At 43.1% G+C, this 24,929-nt stretch overlaps 1 protein-coding gene across 1 annotated transcript; it reads left to right on the forward strand.

Moving 5' to 3' along the window:
- Positions 1-231: 231 nt before the first annotated feature.
- On the forward strand, positions 232-2,847 carry LOC310790026 (semaphorin-4F-like; the record flags this gene model as incomplete). Its single annotated transcript, XM_083651744.1, has 2 exons — positions 232-1,769; positions 2,421-2,847. 2 exons carry the CDS (start codon positions 232-234, stop codon positions 2,632-2,634), a joined length of 1,752 nt encoding a protein of 583 aa, XP_083507870.1. The 3' UTR covers positions 2,635-2,847.
- Positions 2,848-24,929: the final 22,082 nt, after the last annotated feature.

Consider the following 24,929-nt stretch of genomic DNA (forward strand, 5'->3'; position numbering starts at 1 on the left):
ATTGCTAGAGTGACATCACTGATGACATCATTGATGATGACATCATTGGTATTGTGACATCATCAGTGATGTCATAAATCCCTCTCCTTATTGTGACATCATCAGTGATGTCATAAATCCTTCCCTGCTGGTGGTTAAATAGGACCAGTAGATGGTGAGATTGACAGAGGAAATCTCCACTTCAGTATCACTTACCACACTACAGTTTTGACGATGTTGATCATTTTGGCGATGTGCAGTCTCCTCTCTGGAGCCTCCTGGGCAGCGTTTCTCAGCGGACTGGGAGAGTCTGACGACATGCTGGGCCCCACGCAGTTCAGGGGCTTGGCCAACATCAGCACCTTCCTATTGGACCATTCATCAGGCATGCTCTTCCTGGGTGCCAGGGACGCCATATTGGCCGTGGACACCAACAACCTGAACCAACCGCCACGCACAATTATTTGGGATGTGCCAGAAAAGGAGAGGAGGATTTGTGTGGAAAAGGGAAAAACACAGGTGGTCTGCAACAACTACATCCGCCTGCTGGAGTTCCTTGGCGACGGGCGTGTCTACGTGTGCGGCACCTACGCCTTCAACCCCCACTGTGCCTTTCTGAATCTCTCCTCCTTCACCCTGGAGACGACAGACTACGGGGCGGTGAAGATGGAGTCAGCGAGGGGCAAGTTTCCCTTTGAGCCCAGTCAGCATTACACGGCTGTGATGGCAGGGGGTCTCCTGTACACTGCAGCCAGCCGTGACTTTCAGAGTACAGAGTTCGACATCTCGCGGGCAACGGGCCCAGAGAAGGAGCGCATCCGCACCGAGCATTCCCCCGAATTTGACTGGCTGAACGAGCCAGAGTTTGTGAGCTCGGCCTTCGTAGAGCAGTCTCCAGACAGCAACCCCGCAGGAGACGATGACAAGATCTACTTCTTCTTCACTGAGGTGGCCAAGGAGTACAACCTCTACACCAAAGTCAAAGTCCCCAGGGTGGCCCGGGTCTGCAAGTCTGACGTGGGAGGTCTGAGGATCCTGCAGGAGCGGTGGACTACCTTCCTCAAGGCCCAGCTGGCGTGTGAGGACAAAGCCAGCGGTCAGCGCTACAACATCCTGACCGATGTTTTCACCACGCAACACGTGCCGGGCGACCCCGACAGCACACACTTCTACGGCCTGTTCGCCTCCCAGTGGGAGAGGGAGCCGTTGTCGGCGGTGTGTGTTTTCAGTGTGTCTGACATCAGTCAAGTGATGGATGGTCCCTTTAAAGAGAAGACCTGTGCTGGTAGAGTACCTGTGCCCGTACCAAGGCCTGGGCAGTGCCTGAACAGCGCCCTGAAGGCCGAGAGGTTCCGCTCGTCACAGGACCTTCCTGACTCGGTGCTGAAGTTTGCGAAGCACCACACTCTGATGGAGAACAGCGTCACCACAGCGCCCCTGCTGGTCCGAAGGGGAATCACGTACACCAAGCTGGCCGTGACGCTCACAGGGAGCGGAGAGGAGCGCAGAGGAGCAGTGCTGCACCTCGGAACGGACAAGGGGGAACTCCACCGGGTGGCAGTATGGGGCCAGAACACCACCTTACTGCAGGAGATCCCTCTGTTCACCGCCCAGGAACCTGTTAACAATATACTCCTGTACAAGGGCCAGGCCCTGGTGGGCACGCCCCTCTCTCTGGCGCGGGTGCAGGCTGAAGGCTGTGCTCTGTATCCCAGCTGTGAGGTGTGCGCCAGAGCCACAGGGCTGGGCTGTGAGTGGAAGCAAGACGCCTGCAGGCTACAGATGAAACGGTAGGAAAATTTCACATCACGATTATAGTGACCAAAACTCCAAAATGATCACGGTTAGCAGTATTATCACTGTATATTGTTAAAATGTGCTGAAAATGTTCAAAAAGTACTGATACACTCAATCACTGAAATAATTTCACCAAGTCTTATTTTGAAAACTCAGACCTACAAGTACCCAGCTCAGTGGCCTTGTGGTTTGAGTGTCCGCCCTGAGACTGGGAGGTTGTGAGTTCGATCCCCGGCCGAGTCATACCAAAGACTATAAAAATGGGACCCATTGCCTCCCTGCTTGGCACTCAGCATCAAAGGGTTGGAATTGGGGGGTTAGATCACCATATGATTCCCGAGCGTGGCACTGCTGCTGCTCACCGCTCCCCCAGGGGATGGGTCAAAAGCGGACAACAAATTCCGCACACTCAGGTGTGTGACAATCATTGGGACTTTGACTTTACCTTTACTGATAAACTCACTGAAATCAATTCACAAAGACTGTTGCTAACTTTGGTTGATGGACAGTATTTACTATGTTTTCAAAGCACTGTAATCACGGTAAGAGAGTTTGAATGACAATCAAAATGATAAATACGAATAGCAACCGTGAGGAATTCATGGTTTATCATTAAATCGGTTATCATTTCATCCCTACTGCAGACGCACCTTGGCTGAGCCAGGCCCTGGTGACATAGTGGAGGACGCCTTGAGGATGTGTGAGACACTGGAGGCCGATGCAGGCAACTACATCCTCTGCATCACCCTGGGGATCTGCTTGGGATTGATTTTATTTGTTGTAGCTTCCATTTATATACTGATGTATTTTAGACAAAATACATGTATGATCATATTGAACTTAAACGCCAATCATTAATAGGCAATAATAAGCTACTTTTGACCAAAAAAAAAGATTTACAAAGTGACTCTGATGAAGCAATTATGCGAAACATGTTCACTCCTCCTTGCTTTTTTAATGTAATCTAATACAAATAAAAAATTAGCGTTAATCCTGATATCCTGGCGTGCGCTGGATTGTAAATGTTTAAAATGCAAAACATTCTTATTTTATTTTAAATCGTAGGGGGTCCCCTGCTGTTGTAGTTAGGAACTGCTCTGTTTCTCTATCAAGCAAGCAGTCCTTGGGCTGAAAAGGGTTGAAGAGCCCCTGGTCTACGATATTATTTTATCCCCCTAAAGTAATGTTTTACGATGTATAAATATTCTACTTTGAATAATACAACATGAAAAATGCCAGAATCTGTAAATATGCAAATATTGTTCAGTTCAATTAAAATTATTTTAAAATGTCTATCTTTCTTTTTTCAAATAACTTATTTTATAAACATTGTAACTCTGAAGGACTTTTAATCATTTTTTTTATACAAGTTTTTTTTCATGAACGTTATAAAGTGTGTTACCCTGTATGTTGTCAATATCTTTCCAGTGTGACCAAGACACATTCCTATGACTTTATTGTATTTTGTGATCTATGTAATTCTAATTCAGGAAACAGGTATAAGCACATTGAAGTTGAATTTGGATCACCATTACTACAGCCTTCTCAGCAGCTGTTCTTCCTGGGGTCCACAAGGCAGATGTTATTAGGATGTTAGGAGTATTAACCCTAACATGCATGTATCTGATGGTGGGAGGAGACTGAAGCACCCGGAGAAAACCCACATGGTGAGAACATACAAACTCCACACAGAAAGGACCTTCGACGGATCGGTGTTCAAACTCGGGAACTTCTTGCTGTGAGGCAACAGTGTTAACCACTGAGCTAACTAACTGAGTATGCACAATCGAGTGGGAAGTCACACACAGAGGAAGTCACACAGAGGGGACACTGTAAGCTAAGCTAATAAGTGCTGATAGCCAGTAGCATGAATACCCTGGGATTAGAGCATTTGAACACCTGGCCCTAATGAAATACACTGCTCCATTCTAACATGTAATTACCAACATATATATATATCAATATTCTCATGCTTCACCACTGCATCCTACCTGCATTAATCACAAGTCTATTATACATAATCCAACTGCAATAAATAACTTTCATTGCTTGGCTGTCTAGGGAGCAATCACAGCTTTATAAATAACACCAGATACATAAGCAGTCCAGAGACAACATTTGTCTTGCTTCATTTTTCATCGCAGTCACAGACCAAGCCAAGGATTATACTTTACAGACTTTTTCTGCTTAAAGGGACAGCTCAATAAAATCCAAAATACATATTTTTCCTCTCACCTGTAGTGCTATTTATCCATCTATATTGTTTTGGGATAGTTGCCTGAGTTTTGGAGATATTGGCCGCAGAGATGTCTGCCTTCTCTTGAATACAATGGAACTGGATGGCACTCGGCTTGTAGTGCTCGAGGCACCAATAAAATAAATTTGGAAAAGCTCAACATGTCTCCTTCCAGAAATCATGACCCGGTTACTCAAGATAATGCACAGACTTTGTTGTGAGCAGTTTCATGTAGGAACTATTTTCTTTTGCAGTGTCTTGTAGGAACTAGCTAGCAGCTAGCTGGTGTAGTTCGGTCAAAAGAAAATAGTTCCTACATGAAACTGCTCATAACAAGATCTGTGGATTATCTTGAGTAACTGGGTCATGATTTCTGGAAAGATACATTGCTGTTGAGTTTATCAAATGTATTTCTTTGGCACTTTGAGACCACAAGCCGAGTGCCATCCAGTTCCATTGTATTGGAGAGAAGGCAGAAACTCAGGCAACTAACACAAAACGATATAGATGGATAAATTGCACTACATGTAAGACGGAAAACATGTAATTTGGATTTTAGGGTGAGCTGTTCCTTTAACATGCTGGGCTTATTAAAGTACAAGAGTGCGGTCCTATGTGGGATTGTGGGACTCAAACCTGTGACCCTTGCAGTGCAGTGCAGCGTTATGCTCTATTGGTGGAGCTGTTCCGGACCATAACTAAAGCAATGTACACTTAATGTGGCAAGAAGAAGAGTGTGAGGTTCCACGCAGGGCAGCCACAGTCGTTTTCCTCGACACAGTTGGATTCCCAGCTAGGGTTGGTTATACTGTTTTGTTGCTGTTGTGTGACTTTCCAGTAAATCATATTAATGTGTAATAACGTAATACTCTCTAGGTGAGATGTGCTGGATCTCGACTCTGAATAAAAAATAAAAAATAAATTATGGGTAATTTTGGTTGCCGTCATTTAAGTTTTTTTCCTTCTTACCCCCCCCCCCCCCCATCTAATTTCAGAAAAGCATGTCTGTCTGGCTGCGTTCAAACACTGGTGCACACGCTGATCACCTCAAATGCAGTAAGTAGAAAACAAATTAAGCGAGCATATTGGATGCACTAGGGATGAATGGAAAGGAAGAAAAGCACTGCTTCAATAGCGACATGCAAGGAGCCGTACTAAATGGAAGCAGAGCAGCAAAGGGGTTTTTAAGCTTCTGACAAAATGGCTGAATTCAACAACAGTGCTGCAGGAGGGCCATAGGGAGTCTAGCTAGGTGGGGGGGTGGTGGTGGTGGGGGGGGAGGCGTTGGGCTGGGTAGCCTTATCGTCAGCTAAGACCCCCTGGGAAGATGGATAGGGGAAGAAGAGACTCATTCTTACTTGTTGCCCAAATACTCTGAGACAGCGACCGAATATTCAGGAAATATCATTAAGCGAGCGAAAAGGGTGTCCGAGTGAATGTCAGCTCGCTGAATGACACATCGCTTGACGTGAACACCAGGGAGCAAACATGGAGAGGAAGAGCAACGTTCTATTTGAATTTGTATCATTTACATTGAGTGGTCTATTCTTGGCTACTCTTGAAGCTAGCTTTCAGGAAAATAGGAGTTGCACTCTAAGATGAGAGATACACTATTATGAAATATTTTGACGCCTACTCTCAGGGGTGAAAGTGGATTGCATTTTCTTGCAGGTACTATACTACCAGAACCTTCATCGCAACATTCATATTGTACTCCTCCCACCCCCTCCCACCCTATATATATATATATATATATATATATATATATATATATATATATATATATATATATATATATATATATGTGTGTGTGTGTGTGTGTGTGTGTGTGTGTGTGTGTGTGTATAGAAAAAAGAAGAAGAAAAAAAGCCATTCCCACTCTCCATCCTCCCTGAAAAAGTTATTGTACCACGTTGTGCAGAATAAGCATGACTGTAGTTTACGCAACGGGATGCGACCACTCAAGTTTTGATGAATGGCATTGCAAAGAATTTGACTGCGGCCTATGATATTATTTATAAGCTGTGTCAACATTTTTTTTACATTCTGTTTTGCTTGAAATGTGGGATGTCACACAAATTGCACGAGCAGAGATGAGAGATGAGCGCAGAACAGAAAACAGGAACAAACAAAAAAGCAAAGCTAGTGAAGAGTAGATTTTGAAAACAAATCAACCACAACAAGAAAAACAACAACTCAAAAGTTAACGGATGTCAACCCGATGGAGTAGGGTTTTTTTTACCCCAAGAAAAGCAGGAGAAAAAACTTGATATCATAAGGAGTATTTTTTCATACTCCTGTGGCTTTGAATGTGAATGTAAGTTGTCTGTTTCATAGCACAACCCACATGGGAAGTATTGTGTTGGAGGCTGTCCAAGTCAACTATAGAGAGGCAAAGTGAACGTCACTTCCTGCTTCAGCACTGTACCAGAGATTTTCAGCCACCATTTATTTTCCCATAGACATTTTGTAAAATGCTTATAAAAATAGTTGTACTTGATCAAACCAAACGGTTCAGCTAAATTTAGAATCGGGAGAGACTATAGAACGTTTCACTCGGACCAAAAAATATGTTCTTTAAATCCGCAATTTCTTTACGTTTTGGTCCTAGTGAAATGTTATGTGGGCTCTCCTGTTTCTAAATATATCTGAACCCTTTGGTTTGAACAAGTACAACTATTTTTATAAGCATTTTACGAAATGTCTATGGGAAAATAAATTGCGGAAGAAAATCTCTGGTGCTGTACAGTGATGAAGCAGGAAGTGATTTTCACTTTGCCTCTCTATAGCAAACTGTGCTGTGTAAAACTGACATGAGTGTGTGAGTGGTATTGGTATTAATTTAATCCATACGACGAGGTACTTAAATGTCTCCCTGAATAGTGCTGCTGTGAATGAACTCTTCACACATCCTCAATGGCTAAATGTCCTGTGGTACAATGGAGGAATGCCACTGGTATTCAAATGAATCATAATGCAGCTAATCATGCAGGTCACAGAAGTCAGAGCAAGGAAAAGTCAACAAGAATGACCTTGAGGAGGTGGAGAACAGACTCACTCAACCCATTATCACCACTGATCAATACTCATTTTCACTCGTTTGTGGACTCTATTTTTAGGAAGTGTTCAATCCAATCCTGTGCACTCAATCAACAGGAAAACACTACAGCCGGTTCATATATATATATATAGGTTTGCTATAAGGTACTTGAATGTGTTGAGCACATTCATTCGATGCTTTCTGGTCAAACCCATGATCTTTATGAAATATGAAACGTTTGATGTCTTTCAACTTTATATTACTATAGATTAACACTTTTCAGTCCAATTCAAAGAGCATTTGAGGCATACATCGATTTTGCAGTGATGAATGTACTAAAACACAGGCCTTTCCTCAGTTGTGGCTCATAGCATAATAATATCAGATGAGCAATGCTTTCATCCTCCAAAGCACAAGAGGGATATACTGCGAGTTTGGAATGATATCAGGTCTGTGCTTGACTGGTATTATCCCCTGAGTCACACAGTCTTTGGCAGTCTTTCCTTTTTGGATTTGCATGGTGTTTCATAGGCTCCTATGCATCAGCAGTTCATTAGACAGATACGATTAGATGGTCGATGTAGGCGGGACCAACCTACTTATCGTTACAGAGCACGGCGACAACAACTATCAAATTGGCAGCGCCAGCAAAGGAATTGGATGATAACACAAGCAAGATTTTGTGATTTTGTCTGTCCTTAAAAAACCTAAGGCGCTGATGAACTTATTATTACAGGAATAATCAGCGTGTTTAAAGGCTTGGAAGTCAATGTCGCCATGATTGTTGTTCACTCTGGTTTCCAGATTACATCAATCTGTTTTTGCCACTGTAGCCGTATTGGTCAAACATTTTGTCAGTTATGAAAATATTTGACCAATTTCACTAACACTAACCAATAGGGCTGTGGCGATTCACTTATCTCCCGATTCGATACTATCACGATTCTTGGGTGCCGATTCGATTTATATTGCGATTCTTAAGTATTGCGATTCTACGATTATTGCGATTCGATATTACGATTTATTGCGATTTTTGTTTATTTTTTTCTTTCCTTTTTTCAGTTTGTTTGCTTTTTTACACTAGATTAGAACATGGGAAAAGTTGAATCATACACTAGAGACTGTATATTATATATCATGAGTAGGGCTGGGCGATATAGTTAAAAACAGGGGCGGACTGGGATCATAATTCAGGCCGGGCATTAGATACCAAGCAGGCCAGGGTGATATGGGCCAACGCGCGTGAAATTTGGGCCGTTTGAAGCCAGATTTGGGCTGTTTGAAGTCCAATTTTACAATGAGATGCACCCACTTTAACCCTGAAGTGTAATTATTACTTCAGACTAACTAATAAAGTAATAAAACCACTAGTAAACCAGTAGGCGGCGCCTGGTCTGCTGTTCAGTGAGTGGCCTGACTGCAAGCACCAAAAAAAATAAAAAAAAAAATAAAAAAAAATAATAATAATAATTTGCGATTATCGATTCTGGAATAAAAGATCGATCCAAAAAATCGTGACATTAAAAATCGCGATACTTAGGTGAATCGATTTTTTCCCCCACCCCTACTAACCAACTGGTTGGGGCGAGGAATCAGTTGTGGGTGTGTCTCCAGCTTCAGCTAAAATTAGAGGTTTTATCCCTGCACACTCAATGTCAATCAACAGCCACATGCTTTTAAAGCCATGCGCCACTCTGATTTAGCATGTTAGCTGAATGCTAAATGTATAAATACACTCCATCTACTGACATGGAAACAGCGATAAATAGCTTTTCATGGAGCGCGGCTGGACATTCATTCCCACTTTGAAATATGATCTCTTTGTTGTGTCTCCGTGTTTACGCACCCACCTGGCACTTGATCGAAGCTACGTTTAGTCGGCTTTCATCTAAAATAATCAGCCTCTCCTGTTTCTCTGGGGTTTTCATACTGTGACAGAGAAGAAATTGGTGAATGATTTGTCATTATGGAAACGACCTTGTTGTTGCACTCTTATCAGACCAAAGGAGCCATACGAGAGACACATTGCCTCTCAGGAAACACTATCCAGATGTTGAGTGCTATTAAGATTCCCTGAAAATAACTAGCGACTTTCATCTTCAGCACCTTGCAGACAGAGTAGATGATTCCCTATACCTTCTGAAATCTATTGGCATCCATGCAGACAGACAGACAGACAGACAGACAGACAGACAGACAGACAGACAGACAGACAGACAGACAGACAGACACACACACACACACACACACACACCTTTGGATAAATATATTGTAAAACACCAAGAAAAACTGGTGAGTTGGATTTGGCTTCATTTTTCTACTGGCGTTTTGACACTGATGGCTTTTGTTTTGACCTAGTATACGTTTTCCTAGGGTGTGTTGTTACAAAGTTAAATATGGCCAGACAAATACATGAAAAGCATCAGTGATTGATGTTGGCTATGAACAGTGCTTTGGGAGATGCCATGCATCCGGGTCGGTAAGTCTTTATTTTACAGGTCCCAAACAACGTATGAACTTTTACTTAACCACTTGTCTGGATGACTAACTTGCTTAATGGGTAGCTGACTGACTACACACACACACACACACACACACACACACACACACACACACACACACACACACACAGATGCATGCATGGACGGACACATGCACGCACACGCACACGGACGCACGCATGGACGGACACACACACACACACACACACACACACACACACACACACACACACACACACACACAGACAGACAGACAGACAGACAGACAGACAGACAGACAGACAGACAGACAGACACACAGACACACACACACACACACACACACACACACACACACACACACACACACACACACACACACACCTTTGGAGAAATATATTGTAAAACACCAAGAAAAACTGGTGAGTTGGGATCTTCAATACATTTTCAGGAAAGGTTGACTCAATTGCATGAGGCATCAAACCTGTCATTTTTTCCAGCACCGTTCTAAAATACCATACTATTGTTGTGATATATCCTTCAATAATACAAATAGCATTTCATATTACATAGCCTTGTATTGCTTTATTACAACTGTATTGCCACAAGATGGCTAGAAGGGCTTGAAGCCTGCAATTGCTGCTTGCGCCTATATTCTTTATTTATTTCCATGAAGCTCAGCAAGTCAAACATTCAAAAGCAAACACATTTCAAATCTGCTTCCTCAAGTTCACTCTTGAATGTTTTACTTGCTGAACCTCATGAAAATAAAGAAAGATTCAAGTCAAGCCCCTTTTATATTGGCCCAAAAACCCACTGATATCCACAAAATACCAGCTTTTTCTTCACTCTCAAAGTTACAAGGAAAAGTCACCTACGGGATGACTGTGCAATGCTATGACGTGTGTTGAAGTTGCAGTCGTTTCTGAGAGGAATAGACCCTTTTCACAGTGGCCATTTTGTGTCAAAAAGGCAGGACCAACACAGGTGCAAGCAGAACACTAATGAGAGTTTCCAACTTCCATAAATAAAACATGCTGTTTACCTGCGTTTGAGCTTTTTGATCTAAAAGCAGCATTTAAGTCCACAGTATATGTGAGGTCAGCCTACTTACTTCCTGTACTGTATATGTGCACATTGCTCATTCCTGCAGCTTAGAAAAACTGCACAGCAGTGCAGAGGTCCCTTAATATATATATGGTCTGGTCTACCTGTTTTAGAAGCATATTGTAGCACATGCATGGAATGATATGAGTGTATTTTTATGTTTTGACATTTGTGCTAAAACGTAGGTAGGCCTAAATGCATGCCAAACATGCAGTTACCTCTTTAACGTTCAACATGAAAAGAATATTGATGGACAGCCTGGCTATAATAGCAGCGAGAGCTGCGGCCCATGTTTAGTCAAACTCTGACTCATCGACTCCAAGGAACAGTGGGGGAGCCATGTTGTTTGCTGAAGGGAGCATATACATCAATAGCAACCAGCCTAATGAGCTTGCTATTGGATTTGGCTTCATTTTTCTACTGGCGTTTTGACACTGATGGCTTTTGTTTTGACCTAGTATACGTTTTCCTAGGGTGTGTTGTTACAAAGTTAAATATGGCCAGACAAATACATGAAAAGCATCAGTGATTGATGTTGGCTATGAACAGTGCTTTGGGAGATGCCATGCATCCGGGTCGGTAAGTCTTTATTTTACAGGTCCCAAACAACGTATGAACTTTTTATTATTATTATTTATTTATTTGTTTAAAAAAAAAATCACGGGGGGGGGGGGGGGGGGGGGGAGGGTAGACAGGAAAGATAGGGAGAGAAAGGGGATGACATGCGGCAAAGGACCTCGGATCGGATTCGAACCCGCATCGGCCGCGCGAAGGACTGAGCTGCTATTTCTCTTTCAAAACACTGAACTGCAATTGTGTTTTTCTTTCTTGAATGGTTATACTCTGAGTAATTTTCATGACCCTTTGCCCTTATTTGGCAAATTACCAGGCGTGTGTTAAATTAACTGAGGCTTTCAAAAGCTAAATCGATACATTATGCTTTCACTAGCAAAATCAATACATTCTCATATCAGGCTATGGGAGAGCTGCTATACCATCTCCAATAGCTAAATGGATGTTGTAAAGAACGCGAGGCTCCTACACTCTACAATCCATCCATGAGTCCTGAAGCACTTCCTTCCTTTTCCTTGAGTTGATTCAATGTGTGCTGCTCTGGTCTAATCTCCCCCCTCCGGCCTGCGGGACCAACCAGGAAACACAGGCAGTCATGGAGCCTGTTGGAAAGCAGCACGAAGCAAGACTTTATTTATTTATTTTAAAAATACATCCATCTTATCAACCTAGATCACAAAGTGGGGCTGCAATGGAGAAGAATGCCCTATCCTCCCTAATTGGGCCCCGATAGATTCCCTTTTTTGCACAAATTAAATTCTGGTGTCGGGTGTAGCGACTGCTCTCCGGGCTGGGCCGGCCACAGGCGATGAATCATTACGTAGAGGATAACACCGGTGATTTTGTACATTTTGTGCTAATCGTCTGTTTGCTCCTCTCCTTTATATTATTCCAAGTGGTGTCTGTGCAGAGTCAGTGAAGTTTAGTCTCGTTTTCTAAGAAAAAGCTTGCTGCCATTCCCTTATGTACAGTTTCTAAAGCAGTTTCTAAAAAAACATTAATTTGATTTTGCCAAGGTTTTTGTTGTTGTTTGGCTGTTTATTCACACGCAGTTTTCTTGTCACATCCATGTCCTTTTTATTTTGGTTGTTTTTATTACAGCAGTTGGATTCGATTCTGATTTGACATCGTAAATATACAAATAAAAAAATGAAATGAGATACGCCCTGCATTGCATCAGGATTGGGGGAAAAATGTAAACTAGACGTACAGAAGTTAATGAGAAGAAACAAGAGCCAGAGTGTGTTGCGTGCAGTTGACTAACGTTACAGGATTTCTGGGTAGTTGAGTTCAAACGTTTTAAAAAGACCTCTCACTGCCACTTGGAGCATCACCGTGCAAAGTGGCCTAGTGTATAGCTCTGAGAGCAATTAACTATGCACTCAATTAACTATGCACTCCCTCTCTGTCTTTCTCACGAACACAATCACTCACTCACATGCACTTAACACACATGCACACGTGCGCGCGCACACACACACACACACACACACACACGTGCGCGCGCGCGCACGCACGCACACACACGGACGCACACACACAGACACACACACACGGACGCACACACACAGACGCACACAAACACACACACAGACACACACACGCGCACACACACGGATACACACACACACACACACTCATGCAGAGGCTAAACTCCATGGTTAAATCATTTCCACCAGATCTGATTCGAAAGATGGAACTTTCATTGCATGTCATGTGGCCTGACCAGTGTAACTTAACTACATTTTGCAGTAACTACTGTAGTAATCAAAATAATTACTTTTTCTAATTTAGTAACTCAATTACAGTTACTGAAATAGTAACTGGACTAGTGACTAGTTACTTTAACGGATAACTTCAGAGGATTATCCAGTTTATGATCCTTAGACCTATAGTCCGGGGAGAGACGCCGCCTCCCTGCCTGGCAAAAATGCTTCACACACCACAGCTGCATCCAGATCCCCAGAGGCTAATGACCTTATAGGCTATAAGCCCCAGAGGCTAATGACCTTATAGGCTATAAGCCCCAGAGGCTAATGACCTTATAGGCTATAAGCCTCCCAAATAAGCGAATGTAGCCCATGCAGGTACAATGATGTCGCAGCCGTTTCGCCAACAGATTCATCGTCAAGTACGCTGACGATTCTGTCATCGTCAGTCTGCTTGACGATGATGATGTAGGACACGGCCAAGTCATTGACGACTTCGTTTCTTGGTGCGAAAACGCTTCCTTAGAACTCAACGTTTCCAAAACGAAAGAGGTTTGTATTGATTTTCGACGTTCCCCCCCTGTTCCCCAGAGCAGTTTTGTCAACGGTCAGCCTGTCGATATAGTGACAGACTACAAATATCTGGGTACGGTAATTGACAGCAAGCTGAAGTTTGATCTGAATACCGACATGCTGTGTAAGAAAGGTCAGCAGCGCCTTTACTGCCTTAGGAAGCTGGCCAAATTTCAGGTTGATAAAACTCTGATGAAAATGTTCTATAGTGCTTTTGTGGAGTCTGTCATATCATTTTCCATAATCTGCTGGTATGGTAATCTTTGTACTAAAGACAAGAACTCCCTGGGGAGAATAGTGAAGGTGGCTTCAAAAATAGCCGGAACCCAGTTCAGAAGCCTGGACCAGATCTGTAATAAACAGGTGCTGAAAAAAGCTGAGTCCATCCGATCAGATGATGCCCACCCTCTGAGGTTCGAATATGAGCTGCTTCCTTCCGGGCTCCGCCTTCGTGCCCCCATAGTTAAAAAGAACAGGTACAGAAATTCCTTTGTGCCTGTCTCTATCAGAGCGTTGAACGCTGCTGGGGTACAAATGTAATGTCTCCCCATCTGCCGTTGCTGTTATTTTGTTATTTATTTATTTTATCCTTTTATTCTTTTATTCTTTTATCTTTATTTATTCTTAAGCAGCGTTCACACCGACCTATTAAAGTTTGTCGCTGGCGTCGAGTTTACATACAAAGTCAATGCAAACGAGCGATTGAGCGTATATTCGCCTGGGAGAATAATCGCTGGGCGTCCGAGCGGCAGAGACAGAGCGACAGGGAGAAAATACGCTTGTCGCTCGAGATGAAATATCCCAACTCGAGCGAAAATACGCTGGCATCAGTCGCTCGCTGTTCAATGCTGATTGGCTGCTGTGTGAGAGCGAGTCAAGGATCACTCTGGCTTGGAACAAACCGCTGGTTTATTGTGTGGCAACAAACCACATTGACAGCCTGACAGCTGACATGAAGTGAAGTCTGTACTACCGGTATGCAGCTCGCATTAGGAGCACGCTGATAGGCTTAGCTTGTAAACAATGACGGTGGCTCGTAGTGGACAAACAGCATGACATTGCGTAACGTTATATCCCCCACATGTCCGTCATTTCGTGTGCCTGTTGATGAGCGATTTAAACAGAGCGACAGAGCGATTCCAAAGGGTTGACTTGAGCGACAGAGCGAAAAATAAATATCTCGGTGTGAACGCCCCTTTAGGGGTACAATACAGTATATCTGTATTATATACTTTGTCTGCCCTTTGGTCTGGACTGAGGTTTTTTCTCTTGTGTTTTAATACAATGATACATTGTAGCTCTTTCTTGTGATATAAATGTGCTGCTGTGAGCGAACTGCACTTTGCTACTATGCACTTTATATCTCTACTGTGCACTTTAGATCGTTGCTACTGTTGTCATTTGCACTATAACTATTGTGTTGCACTTTAACCTGCTGCTCTAGACTGTTTTTACAATGTTCTTTTTGTCTTATTTGTTTTTATGTATGTACTTCGTACTACGCTTTCTGCAATCCAATTTGCCCTTTTGGGACACTTAATAAATCTTGAATCTTGAATCTTGAATGATAGATAAGATTTGACAGTATGTCGCACACTGTGCCACAGCAACACTAAAAATAATGTGTGCATTAATAAGACAATCGAAGCAGACTTTTAAAAGTAACGCAGACGTCACTTTGCCTAGTAACAAATTGCTTTGTAGTAACTAGTAACTTTAAAGTAATTAAATTACTTTTACAGAGAGGCAACTAGTACTGTAACTGTAACTAATTACCAATTTTCAGTAACTTGCCCAACACTGGGCCTGAAATGGCTGTTATGCATCTCCTCTGGCTGTGTGTATTTACATCTATTACCTTTCATCGCTCTAGTCTATACCCTCTCTCTATCTCTTTACATTGTGTCCATGCATTTTGTGGCTGGATTGCGTCCAGACTGCGTAGAGTTGCACTCACAACACGAGCCTGACCACTTCCGTGTCTGGTTTCCAATATTGCCATGTAAGCAAGATGCCGTTTTTTGTGTAACCGGATCTGTCGCGTAATGGCTCGTGATTGGATGATAAAAGTGGCATTGATTATGACAAGTGTAACTGTAGCCACTGTCATTTTATGATAAGAGAGAGATAACGAGATACAGGAACTCATAATGTAGCAGGCTGTACTTCTCTCTCTCTCTCTCTCTCCCTCTCTCTCTCTCTGTCTGACACAAGCGTCTGCACTGTGCCTGTGTAAGGTGAGCTACCGTATTTTTCTGCTGTGCACAACACATGCAGGGGTCACAGAAAGCCCCCTGGGGGGCCTGAGAGGTATTTCCTGCTGAACCATCGGGGGCTAATCCTCACATAGTGTTTCTGGTGATAACTGACATACAGTATTGGTGTACTTAAAAAGTTGAATCGCCAAAGGCCAGAGGGTTTATTTCACTTTTTTTTATCGTCTCAAAGTCAACGCTGTTGGGAGGCGGCTCTTCACCACAGCGCCGGCACCCTCAAGGAGACGTTTTGAAATGTAATTGAAAGTACTCTAAATTTAAAGCGGCGTGTCGATGACTCGTCTCTCTTACGCCCTACGGCAATTATCGCGAGCAACAGAAACCCGTCTTTTCAACGCATGACAGAATTTCAATATGATTGAGTAGACTGAGTAAATTAGCCCGATAAAACACCGCCGTGTCCTCTTCATTCGGGGGAAGCCGTGCTCGACGGAAAGTCTTTGTGGTTTGGTCATCTTATTACGCCACGGCTCAAAGCCTGCAATTTGACAATCCTCAGTATGGAAAAGAATCCTTTACTTCCATCTGGCCACTCGTCCGTCCATCCATCAGTCTCATCAGCACCAGTGACTCCTGCATTACATCACTGGCCTCCTGGGGGAAGCTAAGCGGGTCTGGCTGCGGTTACTCTGTGTGGATGGGAGACCATGCGTCTGGTGCTGGAAGTGGTGTTGGAGGACCAGTAGGAGGTGCTCTTCCCTCTGGTCTCATGAATAATATCCCCATCCGCAATGCACCAGCCAGGGCAGAGACAGTAGGCACTCTGTCCTGTGAGCACCATCTTTTGGATGAGACATTGGATGAGACTCTCTGTGGTCATTAAAGCAAGAGCAGGTGTGTAACCCCGGTGCCCTGGGGTGTGTAACCCCGGTGCCCTGGGGTGTGTAACCCCGGTGCCCTGGCTAAATTCCCTTCCATCATTGCCACCTAATCATCCTTTAATTGGTGCTTTCAGTCCTCAACTATCCACCATGATAGCTGATGTGTGGTGAGCGTTCTGGGGCAAATTGGCTGCCGTGCCTCACCCAGATGGGTGCCACACATCGGTGGTGGATGAGTTGAGTTCCCCTCCCCCTCCCTTGATATGTGAAGTGCTTTAGTATCTGGAAAGGCGCTATATACATGCAATTATACAACAGGTAGTTCCGGCCGAGCAATTTGATTGGACAAGAGGGATCCTACCAGTGCCGATATTTCACGATAACGCACTGGCGCTTCACTGTCTGTAGATCACTCCGCTTCACAGTTGCCCTAATCAACAAAACGCTTCACAGCTGTAGAGTAGACAGTAGTAAAGTAGACAGCCTGCAGTTAATTAGGCTGATTAGGCTACATTTTCGGCAAAGCAGAAAGCTGAGGGGACTATTTTTGTTGGCGGAGGAATAAATAGAGAAATCATATATTTTCTCAGCTTTTTGTCATTTTTTTAATCAGCTTTGTTTAAAGGTCCCAATTCGTGCAGCTGTAACCTCTTAAAAACGTGTGTCTCTGGTCCATAAAACATGATTCTGGATTAATCTGTCGAAAATATAGCAACCCCGTTTCTTGTGACGGAGTTCTCACTTCCTCATCTGGTCGCTTCCCAAGAATGGCCTGTTTCTATAATATATTCAGAACTAACAGTTCCCATTGGCCGCTGAGGGAGAGCCCGCCCCAGGCACCCAGCGGCCAATCAGATTAGCGTCTGTGGACCAGCACGCTAGGTTGCGAGTTATCGTTAACTTAACGGTACTACGCTAAAGAGGACATCTCAAAATGCCTAGACTTACCGAATGCACCTCTGCAGTTGCTGGATCACGTACAGTTGGCGTCGCTCCAGCTAGAAGTGTTAATTTTGTGGCTATAGACTAAATGGTGCAGGTAGCTTGTGTGAGAGGGACCCGCGCAGTATGCAGGAGGAAGCTAGTGACGTCGATATTCTCTCCAGATTCCTCTCTGGGCAAACGACGCGTTTGGGGGTGTGGCTTGGAGGAGACTGCAGGGGGACGCTGGATAGGGACAAATCCAACTGTGGCAGTTCTGAGCGTGTGACCACTCATTACAGGGAGGGCTGACAGCAGTATATATGCATTTACAAGTAAAAACAGCTTTTGCACAGAATGGGACCTTTAATAGAACCGTTGTATAAAAGCAATATCACACTCGAGGTCGTGCTGTTGTTGTCTAATATCGGCACTGCTGTGATTATCTTCGGCACTCGGCCGAATCACAGCAGTGCCGATATTAGCCAACAACAGCAGTCCCTCTCGTGTGATATTGCTTAATCAATTATTATTATCCATCCATCCATCATGTTGTTTTGCTCCTCTGGAGATGCTCCGTCCCATCCATCCTCCTGAAAGTGAACATGGCTTGAAAGTAGTGTATGGCCCCCGGAGGTTAGTGCTGTGTGTCATCAGAAACAAATGAAGCCCTATATGGGGTCACATCACGTTGGCACTGACCCAGGAAGCAACACTCTATGCAGCACGGATGTTTACTGTCAGTTGAATCATTCCTGGATTCAAAATAGACTGCATAAGACTTTTTGATAAACTGATGAGCTGTGAAAGCAAAACCTTGGCTAGAGGGTTCTAATATAATTATCACACAAACGCAATTATTTCTCTACAATCTCATCTTCCTTGAAGTTGCTATTGAGTATGATGTAAGCAACACAACATACATGAGTCTGATTGACATTTCCATTTTATAGCCCTTTAATCTATTAATATTAAAATCTTCCTTTGTTGCTGCAGATCTATACCCCCCGTTGAATCACTGGCTCCCCATTACTGGCTTTTTTCTTCTTCTTTTTTTTATTGAAAACTTTTTTTTGTCATTCCAAAGTGACTTCACTTTACAGTATGAGGACAGAAAGTACGAGACAGCTGTGTGAATTTTACATGTAGGCCTACATCTTTGTTTATATTTGTAATAAAATATTTAGGCTGTGTTTCAGTAAGCCTAGCTAGCTTACTTTGGGGGAAAATGTCCAGTGGATTCTGCACTACCAATGAATAAATAGATAGCAATACACATGCAGGATGTGGGGGGACTGCCACCATACTATGGCTGCTCGTTTATTGCACCATTTTGACTGATATTGAGATCACGATGTGATTACTGGCAGCATCGTGCATTTATTAACTTGAAAAAAAAAGTTAATACTCGATTTCTTTGAAATTTAAATATAATTGAACTGAAAAACTGAAAAAAAAGAAAAAAAGAGAGCCTGAATAGGCTAACTAGAATAAATAATGCATATAAAAATACCTGTTTTATCTCGATTATCTTGTTTTCATAAATGTGGGAAGCCAAAATTGTAATTGAGATTAAAATTTGATTAACTGCACAGCCCTACCATGTATCGCAATGTTTGAGTTAATTTCCCTAAAGGAAACAGGTAATCTGCAAGATTCTTGTTTTGTTTATTTTATTTTGTTCTACTTATTCCAAACAAACCGCTGTTCCTGTCTGCCGCTGGAAATGTCAAATGCATCGCCTCCTGTGTGCTTTTATAGCAGGAAAGATCAGGTGTTTAGAAGAGCAAATATACTGCATCCACAGTAGTGATGAACTGGGCATATGTTGAATCTATTGTTGTATATAAAGTGATAAAGAGCAAAACAAACATTTATTCATATGGAAATGTAATGGATTACTGTATATGCACCTATAGGCAGGAACTCTCGCAACACAGGTACACAAATGACTGTGCACATTGCCAAATCTCACAAGCGTATTAAGTGACAGTGCTGAGTTGTGAATCCCCTTTTAAGACGAACCTGAATGCTAGCATGTTTTGGCATTCTGTACAGTATTACACCCCAGAGGTAAAGACCTGCTCCGCATGTTTCCATAACCCACAGATTTATCCTTTCACAAAAACCCCCCGCGAGATAAAACTCACAAAAGGCTGAGATAGAAATGGGAAGAGATAAGGAGAGCTTATTTTTCGGTTTTAAAACCCCCCCACAGCAGCTGAGAGGTGGTTTAATCTGGCTGGGCAACTCTCTTCTTTAAGTTGCCATGTCAAATGCACTATACTTATATCTCCAAACCATCAGAAAAGTAACAGAAATTAAGGGGAGCACGAGTTATTGATTCTTTAAGAATGTTCTTGGTGTGAGATAAGTATCATCAATGTTAGTAGCCTACTGTAAGTGGCAAAATGAGATAATAACCCACCTACTCTTAAAATGAGATTGATTGAGGATATTGAGTGATACCACATGACATAAGAATAGCATATAACAGCATGGCGCTCTTCAAGGATAGTTGTCTTTTGTTGGGCCTTACGCATTTAAAGGATCAATTTGAGGGATTTTCTTTTCAAGTACCCTCCACACCTATTTAATTTATTCCTCCTCTCCTGGATCCAATGCTTCCCAGTATCCCATCATATAATGAACTAAATATAAAGGTGAAAGAATGCAATGAAAAGACGAGTAGCTTTGTAATGAAATACTTTACTTTATGACCTGCATTACCTCTTATCAGTCATTAGAACCAAGGGTGGGGAGGCAATCATTCCCTCTCGACGGAGGGAAATAAGGGGGCCGGACATATAATGGCTCCTCTATATGGGTGGGCACCACCACCACGATATTATGTCATAAAGGAAGCGGGATGGCAGGCGGAGGGGGGAGGGATTGGGGGTCTTTGCCTCACATTAGGCAAGCCATAGCAATTTCCCAGGAAGTAATTGGACATGGATTGGTGCCACGGGCTGGCCAAAGCCCTGCAGCTCTGAACTCATTTGCACAGTTGCAGCGCACCTTGTCAGGGTCATGCTGCGTAACCGAACCCCCCCCCCCACACGCACGCACGCACACACACACGCACACACACACACACACACACACACACACACACGCACACACGCACACACACACGCACACACGCACACACACAGACAAACACACACACACTTTGTCAGGGTCATGCTGCGCAACCGACCTCCCCCTGTCCTCAACATACCCACACAAATAGATCACTCCTTATGCTTCTTGAGTTCTGCTGTCTGATAAGAGTTAAGAATAAGATAGTATAAGAGTTAATTTTAGATTAGATTAACTTTTTCAGAGGAGCATTTAGATTTCCTTGGCTAAAGGTTTGACTTGTGTCAAGGTTGTTTGTTATTATTGAGCATTTTCCAATACTAATGCGACATTATTTTTCCACACTGATTTTCCCAGAAAATATGAATTGCTTAGTTCCAATCAGCTGTTCTCAGATGCAAAACCAGACAAAGATTCAGTCATTGTTGATAAGTCACTTGAAAACGGCAACCTGCACAATTTATCGACCAGCTCAGCCTCGACATGGTCGGGAAGGATTCTGGATGAATTAGCGGACATTACTGTGGCATGTTTGGTCGTGTTTTGGCTTGCGTTGGCTGCGGGGAAATGGATACTATGGTACAGTCTAATGCCTGGGCCTGATGTGAGCTGGCCGCGACCAAACTGAACAGTCAAACAATGTTCCATAACAGTAGTAACGTTATGCATAGTTACGACTGTTACATTATCCACACAAGACGCTAACATCATTAGTGGAGCTTCTTGGTGTTAATTGATTATCTATATTAGTTAACCGCGTTTAGCATCAAGGTAACTTTAAACAGGCAGCCTCACAGCAGCTAACACAACAAGCTGACGCTAATGTGCTGGTGTTAGCTGGACACGACCAAATGGAACAGATCTGTTACTGCAGCCAATCAAACAATCAGTCAGTCAAACAATGTTCCGTGACCATAAACATAATGGCTGTTATTCATTAGTTAGGTATTAGCACACTAGGTACTAGGTAGCCTTCTTCTTCGTTGGTGTTGTACTTGTATCTTCTTCTTCTTTCGGTTCTAATGGCGGTTGGCAAACAACTTTCGGGTGCATTACTGCCACCCACTGATCTGGAGTGTGGACTACAATCTATCCTATCTGTGATTCTATGCACACCGACAATTAATTCCTATTGAACAATAAACACAATAATCACAATTAAATAATACGGAACCAAATAACTAATATAATCAATTTCCTCAGATTCTATTTCTTAATCTAGTTGATATTAATACTCCAGAAGGAGCATCCAATCCAACACTTATCATCTGAAGGCTTTCTAGAGTTTCGTTGAGTGTATTTCGGGCCGGAGCCACTACAAGAGGCAGGCTCGTGAACGTCACATCCGCCAAAATCTTCCGGGAAATCTCTACCCGTGAGGAGCAGATTTCTCCAGCAATAGCTTTGGCATGGGTGAACGCAGAGAGACGCGGCTGGGCTAATTTTTTAAATTACGTAATGGTGCAATCATTCATTGGTAATAAAAAAGACTTTGTGAACATTTATTTAGCCCCCAAACTTACGGATTGGACCTTTAATTTGCCTTTTTTGGGGCTGATCCTACACACACACACACACACACACACACACACACACACACACACACACACACACACACACACACACACACACACACACACACACACACACACACACACACACACACACAGTATTATAGGCAACTTGAATATTTGGGGGATGTATCCTTTATCTCACCCTGTTGTATCTTTGCTTTCGTCATGACACAAGAAGTAACACAAATGACATGCAATAACAATTGCCACGATTTTGCCGTCCCTTGTTTTCCCTCTTTGTGAGAATGTACTTGGGAGTGTTGAGGTGGCCTTCTGAGAGAGCTCTGCCTTGTCCGTTGGTTTAATGTAACGGCTATTTGGTGAAATTTCCCTCTGTGGATTTAGTGAGCCTGAGCCTTGTAATCCTCAGCACAGATACTTTTACAAATCCTGTATTTAATTAGATTTCCCTATTTAGTCATTTGCCTTCAGAAGCCTAATTCCTGCATAATGCCTACAGTGAGAGTATGTTCCTGGCACGCCCATGGATTGGGTTCTGTGTTCTACTTCAGTGTGTGATGGTCCAAGGAGTTCAATTTCACCTCGCATATCCCTTTGTGGTTCTTTGTGCCAAACAGAACACAACTACTACTGGCGTAACCAATGTATTTCCCCCTTTATCGAGCAGTGTTATATACAAGAGGTTTTATTGACCCTTTCCAGTGAGCTTGCTATGTCATTTTGTAGTGGGATACTTCACATTTTAATCCCTCAGTAGGCAATTAGTATGCTGGATTTCATACTTCTATGACAAAGGGAGGTGAGCACGTCTGAAGCAGCACCACCAACTGTCTAGGATTTACAGAATAGATCCCAGTCCAACGTGTTCTCACTCCCCAACCCGTCAAATACTGACGTTCAGTCAGGAACCCTTTTACGTCACTTGCCACCCCCTCGAGAAAGAGAAAGAGAAGAGGTCCCCCACCCGTTCTAAAGTATGTTGTATGTATTTGCTCAGTACATTACATTGTCTCGTAATTGTACATTATCATTTCATAACGTGGTGAATGCACGAGTCACAACATGTACATAAGAGTACTGTACATGAGCTAGCGTTTTGGCGATGTTGGAATAATGTGTATTTGGTGATTTAACGGGGTTAGACTAGCCCCTATCAGTACTACAGACTACACTCTGTGCTAAGCTAACTAGCAGGAGCTACTTTCTACTGCATGCACAGAGAAGAGAAGGCCATCTATCTTCTCATCTTACTGTCGGGAATATGACAAATAGGCGAATCTCGCAAAATGTTGACGTGTTCCTTTAAGAAATTCTCAGTGAACACGACTTTGCAACATTTCAACAAAAAGACACGGCACTCTCATTATTATTCCTTTGTTTCTTTTGACATAAGTTCACTCTAGTACAGAAAATACAACATATTTGATTTGATCTGTTACCACTATCTTTCACATTAAATGAAACATGGGTATGACCTCTGACCTTTTATGGCTAAAGCAATAGAATGCCACAGTTGTGTCCAGTGATGATGGTCGTCTCTAAGTGTTGACATATGTCTCTTAAACATACAGGAGCATGTTAGGCTGTGGGACTGGAGGATTTATGTGCGGCTACTTGATGGCCAAGAGACACACTTGGTAAACTGGGGTCTTGATAACTGGGAACGCTGTAGCACTTGATAAGCTGAGTCTGCAAGGTTCGAAGATGGGAACTGTTGCAGAAGGTTGCCGTATGACATCATCACGGAGGGAACATCCAAAATATGACATCATCACTGTCGACATCGTAGTAGGAATGATGACATCATCTAACAGAGCAGGCTTTGTCCCTTTACCCTTGTGTGCACTGGGCCTTTGATCTTACGGAGAGGGCCATGACTTTTGACAAGTCAGCTCTTGGTTATCAGAACATTTTCAGAGAAAATGCCTTGAAGTAATTTTAAAGCTATTAGGACCATTTTCATCATTAGCTGCATCAGCTGCCCCCAAAATGCAGTGACCTACAATGCCTTTAGATGCCTTTAGTCAACACAGCAAGCAACTTTTTTCCAGTGTTAATAAGATTAGATTTTTCAGCGATAATAATTTGGAGCTGACTAGTGTTTATTGGAGTGTTATTTGTTCACTCACAGAGCTGACCCGGGGCGAGTGTTTGGGAGTGTACTCGCATAAACACAGCAATCAAGTTTTTCTTTCGGGATTTCCCCCCGTTTTCTTCCCAGTTGTACTTAGTCAATTCCCCCTGCTGTCCCACTCGTTGCTCCACCCCCTCTGCCGATCTGGGGAGAATTGTAGACTTTTCGCTGGCAGGACATAGTGGGAGGATCACGCTTACCCCCCACAGTTTCCCTCCCCCCGGACAGGAACCCTGACCAACCAGAGGAGGCGCTAGTGCAGCGACCAGGCCACATACCCTTAATCGGCTTCCCACTCGCAGACACGGCCAATTGTGCCTGTAATGTAGGTGCCGGAGGTAACATGGGGGCTTGAACCTGCGACCCTCGTGTTGGTAGGCAGGGAATCTACTACCCGGATGCCCAAAGACAGCTGTTTGAAAATCTGCAAATTTCAGTTCCAATCTTTTCATCGTCACTTATGGTTTGGACAGATATTTGAATGTTTTCCCAGCTTTAGATATTGTACAGCAGAGAAAGACATGACAATAATAATCGGTGTAATACGTACCAGACATTAATTAATACATATTATACATTAGAGATATATTATGTATTCATGGCAGTGTAAAAGCTTCCACCAAATGCCATGTATATGTGACAGCTTACTATCCATTAGCAAACTGGG

This window comes from Poromitra crassiceps (assembly GCF_964638095.1).
Source record: "Poromitra crassiceps genome assembly, chromosome: 15".
Taxonomy (NCBI): domain Eukaryota; kingdom Metazoa; phylum Chordata; class Actinopteri; order Beryciformes; family Melamphaidae; genus Poromitra; species Poromitra crassiceps.